The sequence below is a fragment of the Vanellus vanellus genome, assembly GCF_965231255.1.
Source record: "Vanellus vanellus genome assembly, chromosome: 26".
Classification (NCBI taxonomy): Eukaryota; Metazoa; Chordata; class Aves; order Charadriiformes; family Charadriidae; genus Vanellus; species Vanellus vanellus.
This window is the reverse complement of record NC_138931.1, coordinates 91,888-107,346: the sequence shown is the minus strand read 5'-3', so window position 1 is coordinate 107,346 and position 15,459 is coordinate 91,888. Positions and strand designations below refer to the sequence as shown.

At 42.4% G+C, this 15,459-nt stretch overlaps 1 protein-coding gene across 4 annotated transcripts; it reads right to left on the bottom strand.

Moving 5' to 3' along the window:
- Positions 1 to 204: 204 nt before the first annotated feature.
- VDAC3 (voltage dependent anion channel 3) lies at positions 205 to 15,383 on the bottom strand (the record flags this gene model as incomplete). 4 transcript variants are annotated; one of them, XM_082495649.1, is made up of 10 exons in its annotated part: positions 205 to 695; positions 938 to 995; positions 2,100 to 2,250; positions 3,171 to 3,398; positions 4,748 to 4,800; positions 5,949 to 6,101; positions 10,452 to 10,501; positions 11,648 to 11,719; positions 12,989 to 13,100; positions 15,332 to 15,362. In XM_082495649.1, the coding sequence occupies 9 exons, from the start codon at positions 13,020 to 13,022 to the stop codon at positions 604 to 606; spliced, it is 891 nt and encodes a 296-aa protein (XP_082351775.1). In that variant the 3' UTR covers positions 205 to 603. The 4 variants fall into 4 exon arrangements, with proteins under 4 accessions (XP_082351775.1, XP_082351774.1, XP_082351773.1 ...); XM_082495648.1 differs by lacking the exon at positions 15,332 to 15,362 and adding an exon at positions 13,782 to 14,285; XM_082495647.1 differs by lacking the exon at positions 12,989 to 13,100 and having other exon boundaries at positions 15,332 to 15,383.
- Positions 15,384 to 15,459: the final 76 nt, after the last annotated feature.

Here is a 15,459-nt window from a genome sequence, read left to right as displayed (position 1 = left end):
AAGCTGCTTTCACTGTGCAGGTCTCCTAAAGCAAGGGACGTGTAAGGATGTTATTCTAGAGACCACAGAGAAGGTCTTAACAAAGCATTTGCAGATTATCTATTAACCATACTTAAAGTTGCACCAAAAAAATACCAACCCCAAAACACTGCTGCATGGAGCATAGCTGTTCTGAACCTCACTGAGAGACAAGACACACCAACATTATGTTCCAACTGTGACCAATTTATTTCATTCTGATGTAAACCCAAGCTTCCACTACCCCACAGAGACCACCTTTTATAAAAGGCTGTGAAGTACAGGACATGCAGGATGCAATACAATAATGGGAAGAGGTGGGATTTTCATGTTTTTAGGAGCAGACTAAAATACAGGAAACTGAAGTGAAATGTGGCACAAACATCACAACTTCCATGCATGCCTTCAAGTATCTTCCTTTGATGTGCTGGCACTCTCTGGACTTCAGTGTTGGGTTAAAATGATTCTTTGGAAGAGTAGAAAGTTCACACTTCTTGAAATTTCAGAGTAATATTAAGGCCGAAACACACTGGGTATACTTTTCCTTCATTTTCCAGAGCACCACCTGTTTTACTTCAAGCTGCATTAAGCTTCCAGCTCAAATCCCAGCCCAACTTTGTGTCCTCCAGCACTGAAATTCTTGCCATCAATCAAGCTTGAGAGGGTCAGCTTTACACCTAGGAAAGCAAGTAATGAGACCCTTCATACACTGATATCCCTGGACAATATCCTCCCTCAAGTACTTCAGCCTCACTAATGTGTCTTAGTTGCTATAGGAACTTCTGTACATACATGTCCTTTACTTCTGTGAGCCTAGGTAAGATTTCTAACTAATTGGCTTATCTATTCTGTTCTAGAGATGACAGTAAAATAACCTGTGGTGTAGTACTATATGCTGCCACCAGTTGGACTTACATACCGGGTCGGAGGGCATGAGTGTAACCAATTCCAATCAGGCTGGCATTATTCACTTTAGCCTACAGGAAAAAAGAAATCACAGTATTTATACGCTTTGTATAAATATTCAACCAGAATTGTCCCAGTGCCCTGAGAAGGTGGCTTATACATTAACTCTTCCAGTTACTTATAGACTAACCTTTAGGAGAGGCATATTCCAATCTTCCTCTTCTCAAGAGCTTCCAGCTTAAGCTGTAACAGGCTTAAGTAATAGTTCCAATCTTTCCCTCAAATTGTGACCCATTATGCCTACATAACATGCCACCCTGTCCTTCACTGCCCCCAGCAATGTCTCTTTATATCCTTTAAAGGGCTAGTTACTACAGTCCCTTTGTAGCCAATGAAGTCTGTCTTGTTCACAGACCCCTGTCCACAAACTGCTTAGCAGTAATTTTTTTTAAATAAGCAATAGAGATATGAATATGCAAACTCTTTTTTGCATTACTAAGTTTTGAGCTGTTTACAATAGTGCTTCCCATCTTTAATTTTGACTGAATTGTCCTGGAACTAATTCTTGTTTTAAGGCATAACACTAAGAACTGAAGTAGCAAGCATTTGTTAAAATGTACAAATAGTTACTCTTATTCACTGTCACTTCCCTGTGGACGTTTTGTCTCCCGAACCTCTCTTTTTTTTTCTTTCTCACTATTTAAACCATTTTGGGTTTTTTGGCCCTAACATTTCTACAAGAATTTGCAAACATCAGTAACAACACATCTCTCAGGACCTCAGCTGACTTTCAAGGGTTAATCGATTGTTAGGAGAAGGCTGTAAGCTCAGCTGAACTCCATCATTTTATTATAGTACAGTTCTACAGTCTGCCTTAGATGAGAACTAAAAGGACACTGCATCCTCTCATTACCTTTTGCTTAGGCTCCAACTGCGCTACTCAGACTAGCGACTATTTCACCATGGACAAAACAGTGCTTTAGATTATTTTTTTTTTGGTATCATTTCACAAACTTGACCTGTAAGGTCCCAATTTAAATTTGAACCACAACAGAAGCCACAGTTTGCCATCCACCATACTTTCTAAGTCACTATTTAAAGCAACTACTTCATACTGCAAATCTTCGGTATTTAAAGGAGCTTGAAATACATGTTCCTAGTAATAAAATTCTTACCACAATGGAAGTCTTCTCATCCAGTTGGTACTTAGCAGCAATACCAAAACGTGTGTTGTTACTGCCAGCAGTCCATGCAAGATTGACGGATGTCTCAACCTTATTGTTAACCTTCTGATAAATAGACCCACCAAACTCGGTGCCATCATTCCTGTTTGTAACACATGCAAGTGTGTCAAGCCTTGCCATGTTTAGTAAATAGTAACTCTTTAGATTAACCCTTCCCCACAATCATTCGATCATTATCTCTTAAAACAAACCAAGAGCTGCAATACTTCCCTGGACCCACGCTCATCTACTTCCTAGCTGGGGCTGGCAGAATCCTGCTCACATTTTTTACCCAAAGTGTAAGTTTTGCTTGCAGAATGGAACAAGACTTTTCAATAGCTGAGACCTATGGTTTGAGGTTCTGACAAAAAAAAAAAACCAAAACCCGGATAACCTGCTTGCTTGTCTTAAGTTAAGAAAGCAAGCCTGCGAAAATGCATAACGGGACAAATCCAGAAGGAGACTTAGGTCAGTTATGGGAATGATGAGACTGAAAACAACGTTATTGCATTGCAGTTGTTTAAATACACCATCTCCAAAGACACTTAGAACATCTGAATGCCAAGACTAGAGCTACGCTGCAATGACAGCTGGAAACACTGAAGCACAAAGCAACACACACCTCTCTCCCACCTTGGGCTTTTCTGGGCCAGAAGCTTTGTCTGGTGGGGAGCAGGGGAAGGTACAGTAGCTTAATTGAAGGCTCTTTTATCTAGCGCCAAAATAGAAGTTAAAGTTTATAATGTTAATTTGGAATTAAAATCTGTAAAGTGCCTTTCCACCACTATCTTATGGACACAAAAACCAAAATTACCCTGAAGCAAGGTCTCAAAAGACAGACAACAGTTGGAAAGCTGCCCCTGCTTTAGTTGTACTGAAGATGAAAACACTGAATAGAAATTATTTTGAAACAAATCAGCATACCCTTCCATCCACCCACCTTTCACCTAGCTCCATTAATGGTCACTATTCATTTAGTTTGGCGCCTCTGATAATGTTTTTCTAGGCTCAGATAATACTTACACATTAGTGTGCAGCTGAAAGTCTCCTGCCTTATATCCCAAGGCAAAGTTATTTTGTGAAAGCTTGGACTTGGCTGTATCAAAAGCCATCTGGTAGCCAGCAAGCCAGCCTTCATAGCCCAACACTGCCCAGCCATAGATGGTTGGTCCAGAGAGATCGATGTCTATGTTGCAGCCTAGATTTACATATTCTCTTTTGTAGGAGGTCTTCAACTTTCCACTCTTCTTCCTGCAGAGAGAAACATGCCATTTTATCCCTGGTAGTATACAAGTATGTGTGTCCCTTAAAGCCAGTTAATTACATGACTGTAACGCCTACTCAAAACTTAACAGCTGCTAAAGAGGGCACGGGATAAGGGTAATATTGGTATTGTGTATATTTATGTGGTGCCACCTTTTCCTCCACCTTCTGAAACTCCTTAAAACCCTTGAGAAACAAAAAAGACAAAAGCATTTCTGCTTAATGCTCTAAAAACCAGCAAATTCTCCACAAGTATGCGCTGTGTTATGGCATCACCAGTTTCTTTAAGGAGGATTCATAACATCCTGCACCGATAGCTGGCCTTTCTGTCCTTCAGTGACTTTTTGTCTCCTTGGTTGTCTCCACGTTCCAACATGTGCGGTGTTTGCTTTCCTTCCTTTTTTGCTGCTGGATGCCAGTCTCTTCTATGGAAAATGAACTTCCTCACCCTCCAGACATCATCCACTCAGCCTTTTTCCATCCCTCTGGAGAAGCCTCTTCCTTTCTCCCCAATGTGTCTTTAAACTCATTTTGCTACCAGTTCGAACTTAACATAACTGAGACAAAATTTTATCACATCTTTAATCTTCTCCCTGACCTCCTTTCTCTCCCACTGAAGACACAGCAGAACACCATGCTGCCTGCCACTCATACCCAGGCCTGGCATCTTATTTTTAACTTAGCTTCTAATTCCTTATATCCAAGCAGTATTTCAAACTCTGATTTTTCCAATAGGCTCTCCCCAACAATAAAGAAATACCAGTAATTATTTACAAAGCAGTCTCAAGCTTTGTGCACTACCCAGACATAAGCACCCCTCCTTTGCTCTACTGCCTACCAAAAATAAATACATGATAATTGAGAAAGACAAAAAGGGGCTATTCCACTGCCTATCACAATACCTGTGCAGTTCTACCTCCTCATTCAGTTGTGCATACACATCTGCCCAAAAGCATTGGGAAAAAAAATAATTCTGCTTTGTGCTCTTACAGCACTGAGTCGACAGTAGTAGGACGGTCAACACCATCACAAAGATGGTTCAAGCTAAGTGGTCCGTGTAAGACCCAGCTGTTTAAGGGGAAAGTTACAAAAATATAGTACCTACAGCAAAACAAGAAATTTGCCAATGGCCAAAAAGCAGAAGAATCATTTTTAGCAGACCTCGTCCTTTTGAACCTGGTATTATCCATTGCCTTCAAAATATTTCACAGTGCCTATAGAGTATTCTACAGTAAATTTTAAGCATTTTTACAATGACCAGGATAGGCACTTATTTCTAACTAAAGTTTACGGGAAATCCCAGAACTCCATAGATAAGGGTAATGGAAAATATTTACCCTGTGTTTGGTACAAATGTAGTGTCAAGAGCCACCTTCAATCCTTCTGCCAACTGCAAAGAAAAACAGAGACATCTGCTCAGAACTCTGCTGAAACGTGATTTGTTATATTCCACTACCATAGCTCTACTTCCTGTCTAAAGAGAAGACAGAACACGACCATTGTCTCCCACGTTTTAAAATGAAATATGAAGATGCTGTATGATGAGGGATTAAAATTTGGACTTTTTTCTCTCCACAGTGAGGCCCTGTAACAGCACACGCTTGGTAGATATGTTGTTACAGGAAGATTTCAAATCTAGTGTTGACAAGAAAATTGAGAAATTAGGTTAAAGAAAGAAAACTGTTCAGTTCATGTTTGCTTATTCCGTATAGTTCCAACAATCCATACAGTAGCTCAGGAATCTCTCTCAGAATCTACAGGTATTCTTTTAACACATGGTACTGTTTCACAGGCCAAACCGTGTACCTGCCTTATCTTTCCCACCCTTGTTTTCCGCTGGACAGTATTTTCCATTTTAAAGCACAGGTAAAAGTGCAAAACCATAACTACAAAAGCTGATGGCTGTACATGGCGGAGGGTACCACAGGACTTTTACCACCTTTGGCACCATTGCCTTAGTTCAGACATTAAGTAAAAAGCATAAAGCTATTACTTTGAAAAAGAATTGGGTGTTTTGAGAGCGCTCTATGCTAGCAACCCATTGTGTAAGCAGTGTCAAGTGGCAAATACTAATCTTGCTCTTCAACCTTACAAAAAATGTTTAATTTCAGGGCAGCCAAACTTAAGTCTTTATGTATTGGAGCTTTTAAAACTGAGGCCACTCTCTTGTTCTCCCTGCATGACTGCAGCAGTGACTTCTATGTAACTAGAGTGCATCTTTAAACAAAAACTCGTACTTGGAGTGGATAATAATGATACTTATTCACCCAGCTAGCTAATTTTGCATGCCTGTAACTGCAGTAACTCCACCTTTGGATCACTACGTAGCAGCACATTGCTGGGGGAATGCTTGCACCTCCCACCCCCAAAATTCATGACGCTCTCTCTCAGTCTGTGTTCTGCAAACATACGTAACTTCTTTCTTTTTAGTACTCCAGATAGTTTTGTGCAACTTTCACTCTTCAGTGTTTTCTGGTCAACTCAATACTTTCTCGTACCAGTTGCAGAAACATTTTCAGAGTATCTACTTCCTCTTACCTGATCCTCCACAGAAACTTCTGTTCCCAATGTGTTGTCTGTGTTCCACTTCTGGGTGAATGTAAGTCCATAATCTTTGATCTTATATTTGGTCTCTAGACTGCCTGAAGCCTTGCCTGTGTCTGTATTGGAAGAACCAGTTGCAGTGAATTCCTGCCAAGAGCATAATATGAGTTTCAGCACTCTGATATTTAATTACATTCCTTTTTTCCACTTTTTTTCCTCTTCCCTATCCCCACAAAAAAAAATTATTTTTTGCATCACAAAATGCTACTCCTTTTGGCACCTCCGTTATGGATATTTCTTTTATTGATGTGTGCTGATAGAGCATTGAAACTTTCTCAGGTTGGGAAAAGCACTATTACACAAAAACCTGACATCTTAACTTACTTTTCATCTGCATTGTGATTTGATTACCTGCTCCCCCCTCTAATTTTTACCACACTTTTTTCTTAACTTATCCACAAACCTCTCCTGCACCAAAAAAACCTTTTTCCGCCACCTTTTTTCCACTCCAAAGTGGCAACTGTTATTTCAACATTCCACAACTTCCACTGTACCTTCACATGGATCCATATCCAGGTACAAAAAGATACTTGCTTGGGTAAAAAGCTTCTTGTATGCTTGGATTTTTTCTCACAATCTCCTCTAATTCCCTTTACCATCTTACCAGTACTGTCCCCATTGTGCATAAAATAGCACCTGTTATAGTCCTTCTGGAAATCCAGTCTCCCTTAAGAAAAGCAATACTACATCCAACTTACGCTGCTAGATGTATAGCAAAAAAAAAAAAAGAAAAAGGTTGTTTTTTCTTTTCATTTTTCTGAACATCTCGTGTGTTTCTCCCTTTTTAGTCTTTTTTGCTTTTTCTACCTTTCAGGAGAGAAAAATGTCTTCTGGAGAATGGTCATTGGTGCTTTTCACACCAACTACTACTGCACTCTGACACTGCTGTTCCCCCCACCCTTTATACTGTTGTCACTTGGACTATTCATACACCATGTTGATGACTTTAGTACCTTCTCCCTCAACCCAACTTCTTTGTCACTACCTCAGCCAGCAGCTACACTTCAAAAGCTAGGTCACCCCTTTGTAAGGCACTTTAAAATTGTAGACCTTTTCTCCTTCACAGTAGCAGAAAATAACTTGACCCCAGTGGCACCTTGACATCTCTCCATCAGGCTGGTCCTTCACCGACTAGCGTAACTGAAACAACAACTTTGAATTTCGTGTATGTATTTTGTAACATGCTGTCCTATGCCATTTGTCCAGTCCCCCATACATCAGAGCTTCCTGTTATTTAGGGGACCCAAAGCCTCAATAAGCATCTCAGTGTTTCATGCACAACAGAATATAAAGCAACAAGTAGGCGTATTTTCACAGTAGTAAGCTCAAGGTGTATGAGCTAGGTTTTAAGCAGCATCTGAGAACTGATCTAATTTCAGTTGTCCTCATCTCTCAAGTACTTTCCTTGAAGAAACACAGTTAATCTGCCATTACATTTCCAAGTTATGCCTCTTTTGCAGTTCAAGTATTGAAAGATACAGTGCTTAACAGATGGCAGTATCCACTGCCAACACATCCAAGCTTTGGAACCCTGACTTTCCAGATCCGTCTCATTCCAGGACAGTATTCCTGGATGCTGCGTACATTACTTTGACAATTCTGGACTTTGCATAGTGTATAAAGACTGTCTTTAAACGGTTTTGAAGTGCCAGGGAAGTTCAGCCAGGTAACATTCCTCACACACCGGGGCTTACTCGAGCTAATGCACTACCACAGCAGCACAGCAGTTCTGTAACACATCTAGCCAGCCAGCAAACACGTGATGCGAGACAGGATGCACTAGACTGTAAGACACAATTGCTACACACTGCTCTAATGTCACATCCACAAATTCAGTGTAAAGACATCTCAAACCTGCATCAGAATTCAGAAGTAACTTTCTTCTGATCTGAGGGCAGGTAACTGATTAAAAAGGCTTGATTTATTCCTCAGACTAAGCAGAGGAAAGACTGTAAAATACTGTTCTCACAGCCAAGGAGAAAACCACTATGCTGTCATATGATCAAAAGCCAAAGGATTTTGCCAGGTGTCAGAACTGGATCTGCTTCTGGAAGCAGAAGGCACTCAGTCAGCATCTGCTGCCATCAATCCTTCACTGTCTGAATGAGAGACATCTCATCAAACCATCTCATGTAAAAGCATTTCTTGAATTTTTTGTAACTGAAAAACACACTCCTGGCTCCACATCACACTCCAGTCTGAATCAGCAGTCAAGTTCAGCTTCTCACTGACCTAGTTTGTGGTGGTGGGCCATCTTCGGGAATGCCATGCACTTACTAGGACAAACCACTTGCAATCTATGAGGCAATTATAACCAATAGACACTACTATTGTTGTTTTCTAAGTCCACAGGAAAAAACATACAAAACATTCTTATCTTATAACAATTAGAGGTACTCTTGGTACCCAAGTACAAATTAGATCTCACACTTTGTTTCTAACCTCGTCTCCATCCCCAAAACCCCACTGTGTTGCAGCAAAATGATCATTAGAAACACTAACAAGCACAAAACCTACAGCAACAGACAACTGTAGCAGTACTGTACCTGTCCTGTTTTCACAGTATGCTTATTGTGGACTGTTGGACAAAGATCATAGAATCATGGAATGGTTTGGGTTGGAAGGGACCTTAAAGGCCATCCAGTTCCACCCCCCTGCCCTGGGCAGGGACACCTCCCACCAGCCCAGGTTGCTCCAAGCCCCGTCCAACCTGGCCTTGAACACCTCCAGGAATGGGGCAGCCACAGCTTCTCGGGGCAACCTGCGCCAGGGGCTCACCGCCCGCGCAGTGAAAAAATTCTTCCTGATATCTCATCTAAATCTCCCTTCTTCCAGTTTGAAGCCATTCCCCCTTGTCCTATCACTACATGCCCTTGTAAAAAGTCCCTCCCCAGCTCTCCTGTAGCCCCTTTCAGATACTGAAAAGCTGCTATAAGGTCTCCCCAGAGCCTTCTCTTCTCCTGGCTGAACAACCCCAACTCTCAGCCTGTCCTCACAGCAGAGGTGCTCCAGCCCTCTGATCATCTTCATGGCCCTCCTCTGACCCCGCTCCAACAGGTCCATGTCCTTCTTGTGCTGAGGACTCCAAAGCTGGACGCAGTACTCCAGGTGGAGCCTCACAAGAGCAGAGTAGAGGGGATTGCATACATGGATCAAACAGTGGATTAAGAGCTATGGACACAGTCAAACTTCATGACGTGGATGATAACATGACTCAAAATAATGGGACAGTTTATGAAGGACAGCATGCACCACAGAAAACATCGCTAGACAAAGGAATAAAGAGCCAACATGCCAAAACAGTCACCATTCTTACCAGCTGGATAAACATCCAACACGAGAGTTGCATGGAAAAGGAAAAGTCCATTTTAGAACTTAATACAGTTGTTAATGTTCCATCACGTTCAGAAGACTGCATAATTAACCATTAGCATATTACTGAGTATCAAAACTTCCAGCCGGGAAAACTATGCATATAATGGTATGTCGGTAACTGGTAGCAGTCATAGTGGAGAGACCGCATAGTTTCTCATGCCTACACGTTCCATGCAAGTAGTCCATCAAAAGCTCAACTGAGACCGAATACAGTAATACAAAAGAAATGACTTACACCATTTGTATGATAAGAATGCAAGAGAAGGAGGGAGCAAAGGCAAATATGGTTATGAAGTAGGCTGAAAAGGAACACAGCTTATCAACCAGAACAGCATTAAAGTGGTAGCACACACAGAACTGAGGCTCAGTGTAAGAATAAGCAATAAGCTTATCTAGTAAACAATATATACCTGTGGCTAAAGACCAAAATAATGAAATCCATTCCTGGTTCTGCCAACCCTCCTGTGAAATCACAAGGAAGCTCCACTTCTCCATCATTAAAGTGGGGATCATATTTTCTAGTTACCCGAAATGCTAAAGCTTAACTAATGTCTAGAAAATGCTCTCAAATTCTACATAAATGGTACTGCAGGACTGTTTAGTTTTAATTAAGTCTTGCATTACAAGCACAGTGGAGATGAGTGAAAATGAAGTTATGTTAAACTGTGGCTTTTATTTGCCCCTTGGCTTTTTGGATAAAAAGTCAGTCTGGACTCAAAATTCTATAAAACCCAACAACAAAGAAACTCAATTGCATTCATAAACAGAAATGAGAGCTATTTAGGGTGAACAAACTCTTATGTTTGGGATGTGCCAATGGGAACGGGGAGAAAAGGCACATGTCCACAACAATAGGTGTGAAAATCCTTGCACACTGCGGGAAAAGATGTACCACTACATCAGTTCCACACATCATTACAGAAAAACCTCAGTCAGCAACAGGTTTTAAGATGAGAACTAAAGAGAGAAGCAACAGCTGCTAGCAAGTTATTACCACCAACCACTTCAGGAATTTGTCCTTCCATTGCAACACAGGTGATATTGAAAGCCCCCAGTACTTACCACCCCGCTGGAAGACTTGGTCTTCAGCTCTAACTTGACAATTCCAAATCCTGCAAATAGAAAAGTATATAGCATCTGTTTCACTGCAGTATACAAGCAAGGCTTATTTCCAACACACTCAAAATACAGCAGGTAGGGTAAACTGACTTGAAACAGCCTATTTTCATATTTCAACAGTTGTTGATCTTCCTGAGGAATGATTGAAGGAATTTTGCCAATTGTAAGCTGGTGGCCTCATAATTTATATTCATGACAGTCACTCATCACCAAGTATCTCCCCCTTCTGCAGCTACCTGCAGCCTGGGACTAATCAATACAGTTACCATTTCTTCCAATTTACTCAATTTGCTTTTATATTTCTGATTGCAGGCCAGGAATTTTTCTTTTCCCCTTCTACAAGAAAAATATGGTTCAACTTACTTCAACCAGCGCCGTATACAGAGATACTATTGCTTTCTTCCTTTTCTTCCTAATCTGCTCTGAATCTAGGGAAATACCTGGCCCTTACACAGAGCAGAAAAGCCTGAAACAACTGACACTCATGCAGGGAACCCAAGCTGAATTTTAGCAAAGCCTGAACTCCAGGGTGGCAGAGACCAGACCAGAGTGCGTTTTAATTTTATGTAGCATATGGATTTGGGATACAAATACAATCTTTATCACACACTCACAAAACCAGATAAAAACACAACACTTTTAGTACTGCTCCCAGAAAAGGGACTACTCTCAGAATTTCTCCATTTAAATTCTTTGAAGAGGAATGCAAATACTGTGGAATTACTTCCACTACAGCTATGACAATAGGCTACTCTGATTAACATAAAGATCATTCCACCTGAGGAACCTGGTTGTTGCCATGTATGGTCTCCTATGGTAATCTATGCGAGTTTTACTGATTTAATGCCTTTAAATACAAAAATTGGAAGGTAAAAAATGCAGCATTCTTCAGAGACTGTTTTGGAGCGCATCTTAAGGTCAAACTTGTAACTTTCCCCTCTAACTCTTTGCATACTGCAGCATTTTCATGATACATGTCTTAAATTCAAAATCAAAAGGGGCTAGATGCCCCAGGCCTCTGCTGAATTCCTACCACAAGGTATTTAGAGGACCTCTGGGGTACTAATGTTTTCATTGTCATTTTCAAGATGCCTAAGAAAAAACGTGAAAGGTTATGAAACCACAGTCACGTTACTTACCGTATCCCTTGTTGAATACATCCCTGGCAGACTTTCCCAAGTCACTGTATGATGGTGGGACAGCCATTGGATCTGAAACATATTGGAAGCCATAAGAATCTTAGGTTTAAAAGCATGAAATCTAAACTATATGCAAACCATTTATAAGTGTCTATGACTAGTTCCCTCTGTGTACTTCACCGATACGGAACCGCAAGACCTTTGAAGAATGTTCATGAAAGTCATCCTTGCGTCATCATCGCTTTGTCAGAAACAAACAAACTTCAATTCAAAGAAGTTATGAAAGCTAATCCATTATTTGGAATCACTAAATCCCAGGAACAGTATTACATTCAACTACATATGTAGGCCTCACGTTCTTACACTGCAAAAAGAGCTCACGGGAGCCTTATCGCTATTCCGATAACAAGCAAACATTACTTCTATGACAGGACTCTTTCTGAAAGGGACCCCAAGTGGCGAAGCCACATCAGCACTGAACAATCCCAAAGGAAAAGATGTCCCATTTCCATGTGCACTTGTGACTTTTTAGAAAGCTTTTTCAGAGATTTGTAAAATATAAGAAGAGCTCTCAGTCTGCTGTCCAGTAACCACTAGTGAGTACTTCTGCACTGTGTATACGTAGCAGCAAAAACTACATTTTCTAATACAGGTAACTGTTACATCTACTTTGGAGGACAAAACTCGAAAGGACAGGCATCTGATATTACAGCTCGCGCGACATATTTAGTGTAAGTTACCACACTCTAGGGATTTTGCATCAGAAAATCCACATTAAAGGAAGTAGGAAAACTTTTCCCCAGTGGAAAATTAGTCTTCCCCTTCTAAAGTAAGTTTGCATAAAAGTAAAGGCACACCTGCTCCAGAAAAGAAAAGCTATCAAAGATGATGCTTTTGATTGATTTTAAGGGTAACTCTTTGCCAGTTAATCGTTCCTACAGCTAACGCATTTGTTGATATTCTTCTCTGCAACACCTGACACCAGAAACCCTGATCCCCCATTTGTTACTTATACCATACTGAAAGACTAATCTAAAAAGTAATAATGCAAGCAAAGCAGGTAAAATCCACACAGTCATCACTTCTCATCCACCATTTTAGCTGCTTACCGATTTATTTGGTCCCTGTCACAAATACAACAGTATCTATATTAAGGCCTGTTTTCGGGTAGGCATTTCCTAAAATGAAGCACTTGGGCAATTTACATCCCATAGGAGGCAAACGCTTTATGTTCAATGACTTAATAACTAACCTCCACTATGTATCTATCAATACATGGACTCAATGATCCTTACAGGTCCCTTCCAACTTGAGATATTTTATGAATCTATGAATATATACCTGAGACTTTAGAGGATCTAAAATAGCTGGACATGACTGCAGGTTCCTTATCTGAAGATTAGTACACAGAACAGGTACTTCTCAGAATTACTATGTAAAAAGGCCCTTTTACCTGTCAAACATGGAGGGAAAAATTACAATCAGTGAATCATTAAATTGACGAGAGAGATACAGAATGTGCACTTTCATAACAGCACAAATTATTACAACAGTTTTAGCAACACAGCTATGGAGCAGAGCATATCCTTCTTTTAAAATGTCATTTTTTTCACACAAATCTCTCAATTCAGAAGTTTCAACTCATACTTTAAATTTGGGCTTTTCTGGGTTTGTGGCTTTTTTGGGTTGGTTTGGGTTTGGGTTTTTTTTTTTTTTTGGTTGGTTGGGTTTGGGGTTTTGGGTTTAGGTTTGGTGTTTTAATAGGTTTGTCAGAATAGCTCAACTCACTGATTTCAAAGTTTTTGGAGCAAGGCTGATGCTTGGACATTTGAATGTGGTGATACTCTAACATGCAGTAACTGCCTAACATGCTCTTGAACCTCAAACATTTTTTTCCAGCAAAAGCCAGCATGAAAGATAACTCCCTGCATAAGAATTCATACAACACACAAGCAGATTTTGATTTTGGTCACAGCTGGCTTTTGGGAACTGTCGAGCTGTTGAAAACATGATACGAAAACTCCATAATCATATGGATTTGTAACCTGCCTCCAAACCACATAACCTATTTTCAATTAGAAGCTTGACAATGATTGGCGGTGAGCCACAACACGTTTCAAGAGTTGAGACTGACCTATTCAGCATTCAGAAGACATCAGTCTTTCAAACTTTGAGTCATCAAACTTTCAAATTACATGGAGATGTTACATCGAACAAAAGCAAGAGCTTAGACAGACTCCCTGCGGGGTTTCTGAAAACATGTCACACTTCCACCTCTCCCACACTTTGCCCACTGTCCCTCAGATCGTCCTACTTCCCCGCACGGAGGGACACGGGCTTTACAAAGACAAATGACAACGGAGTTGACCACCGAGTAGTCTTGAGGTTCTCCTCACCAGCTCCACTGAAAACGTTTCATGTAAAGGAGGACTTTACCACCCTGTTCAGCACCTTCTCAACCTAAATCTCACCTTTTTGGCTGACCCTGTTCTGTTTATGCCTCATTTTCATAAGGCTACTGAGACATCTTGAATATTGTGAATGTGCTCACTTTCCTAACATGTCTCCTCTTTACACTCCACAGCTGTATTTTCTGTATTACACGTTTTAATGTATGTGTTAAATATAATGCAAGTATTTAAATAGTATTCTTAAAAAAAAAAAATACTCTTCAGGTTATCTCATTCTTTGCTAATAACACACAGCTCTACTTGCAAGCCAGAACTGTGGAGGAACTGAGCTCACCATTCCATGGCTATTAATGATACTAAGTTTTAATTGGTTTCACCACCCAGCTGCAATGACAACAGCCTACAAAACACAACGTAAAGCAGGAAAAGAAACACTAAGCCAAAGGCCTAGAAATCATGGAATCACAGTACTCATTTTAAGCACTTTGATTTTAAACAGAGCCTCCTTAATCTTGTGCTTTGATTTCCCCCCCAGCACAGCAGCCCCTGGGGAACGTGGATCAGGAACAGGTTGGGGACAACGGATGCTCTTCAGAGACAGCCACCGTGAGCCGACGCCCGCACGGACCGCAAATAGGTAACAGCGGACGGGAAACGCCAGTGACGAAATAAACACAACACCCCGTCGCCCTAACGAAAAACCGGGGGGGGGGGGGAAGAACAAAAATCGTACACGGGAAAGAAAACCGGTAAGAACTCCGCGTTGAGCCTTCGGCTCCATTTGCCCCGATGGCCGCGCGGCGGGGTCGGCAGCGCGCGGGCTCACGACCGCGCTCACGAGCGGCGCGGCCTCCCCCCTCCCTCCCGCCCGTTACTGACGCGTGTTACGCAACGGATAACAGCGCGCGGCCCGCGCGGCCCCCGCCTCTCCCCAGCGGAACGGCCGCGCCGCGTGAGCGCTCGGGCGCTGCCGCCCCAGGCCGTTCGTGCTCCCCGGCCGAGGAACCGGAGCGCTGCCGAGACCCGCGGCCGCCCGCCCGCAGAACGACAGCCGCCCCGCGGGCCAGCGCCTCAGCAGTTCGCGGCCGCGCCGCCAGGCCCGAGGACGCGGAAAGGGCGGCCGGAGCGAGCGCCCCACGCCCCCCCTTGGGGCTCCGGCCCAGCGCCGCCGCGGCCCAATGACTCGAGGGACGCCCGCCTCGGCCCGGCGAGCGCCGCGGGCGTCGGTGGGGCCAGCCGCCCGCCCCGCCGCGGCCCGGGCCCCCGCTGCTACCTGCCGGCCGCGCTGCCTGCGGGTAGAGGTCTCGGCGCCCCAGAGTCCGCATGCGCCGCGCCGCGCCCCCGCCGCGCATGCGCATACGCACGCCTACCGCTGCCGCGCCCCTCCTCTCGGGGCCCCGG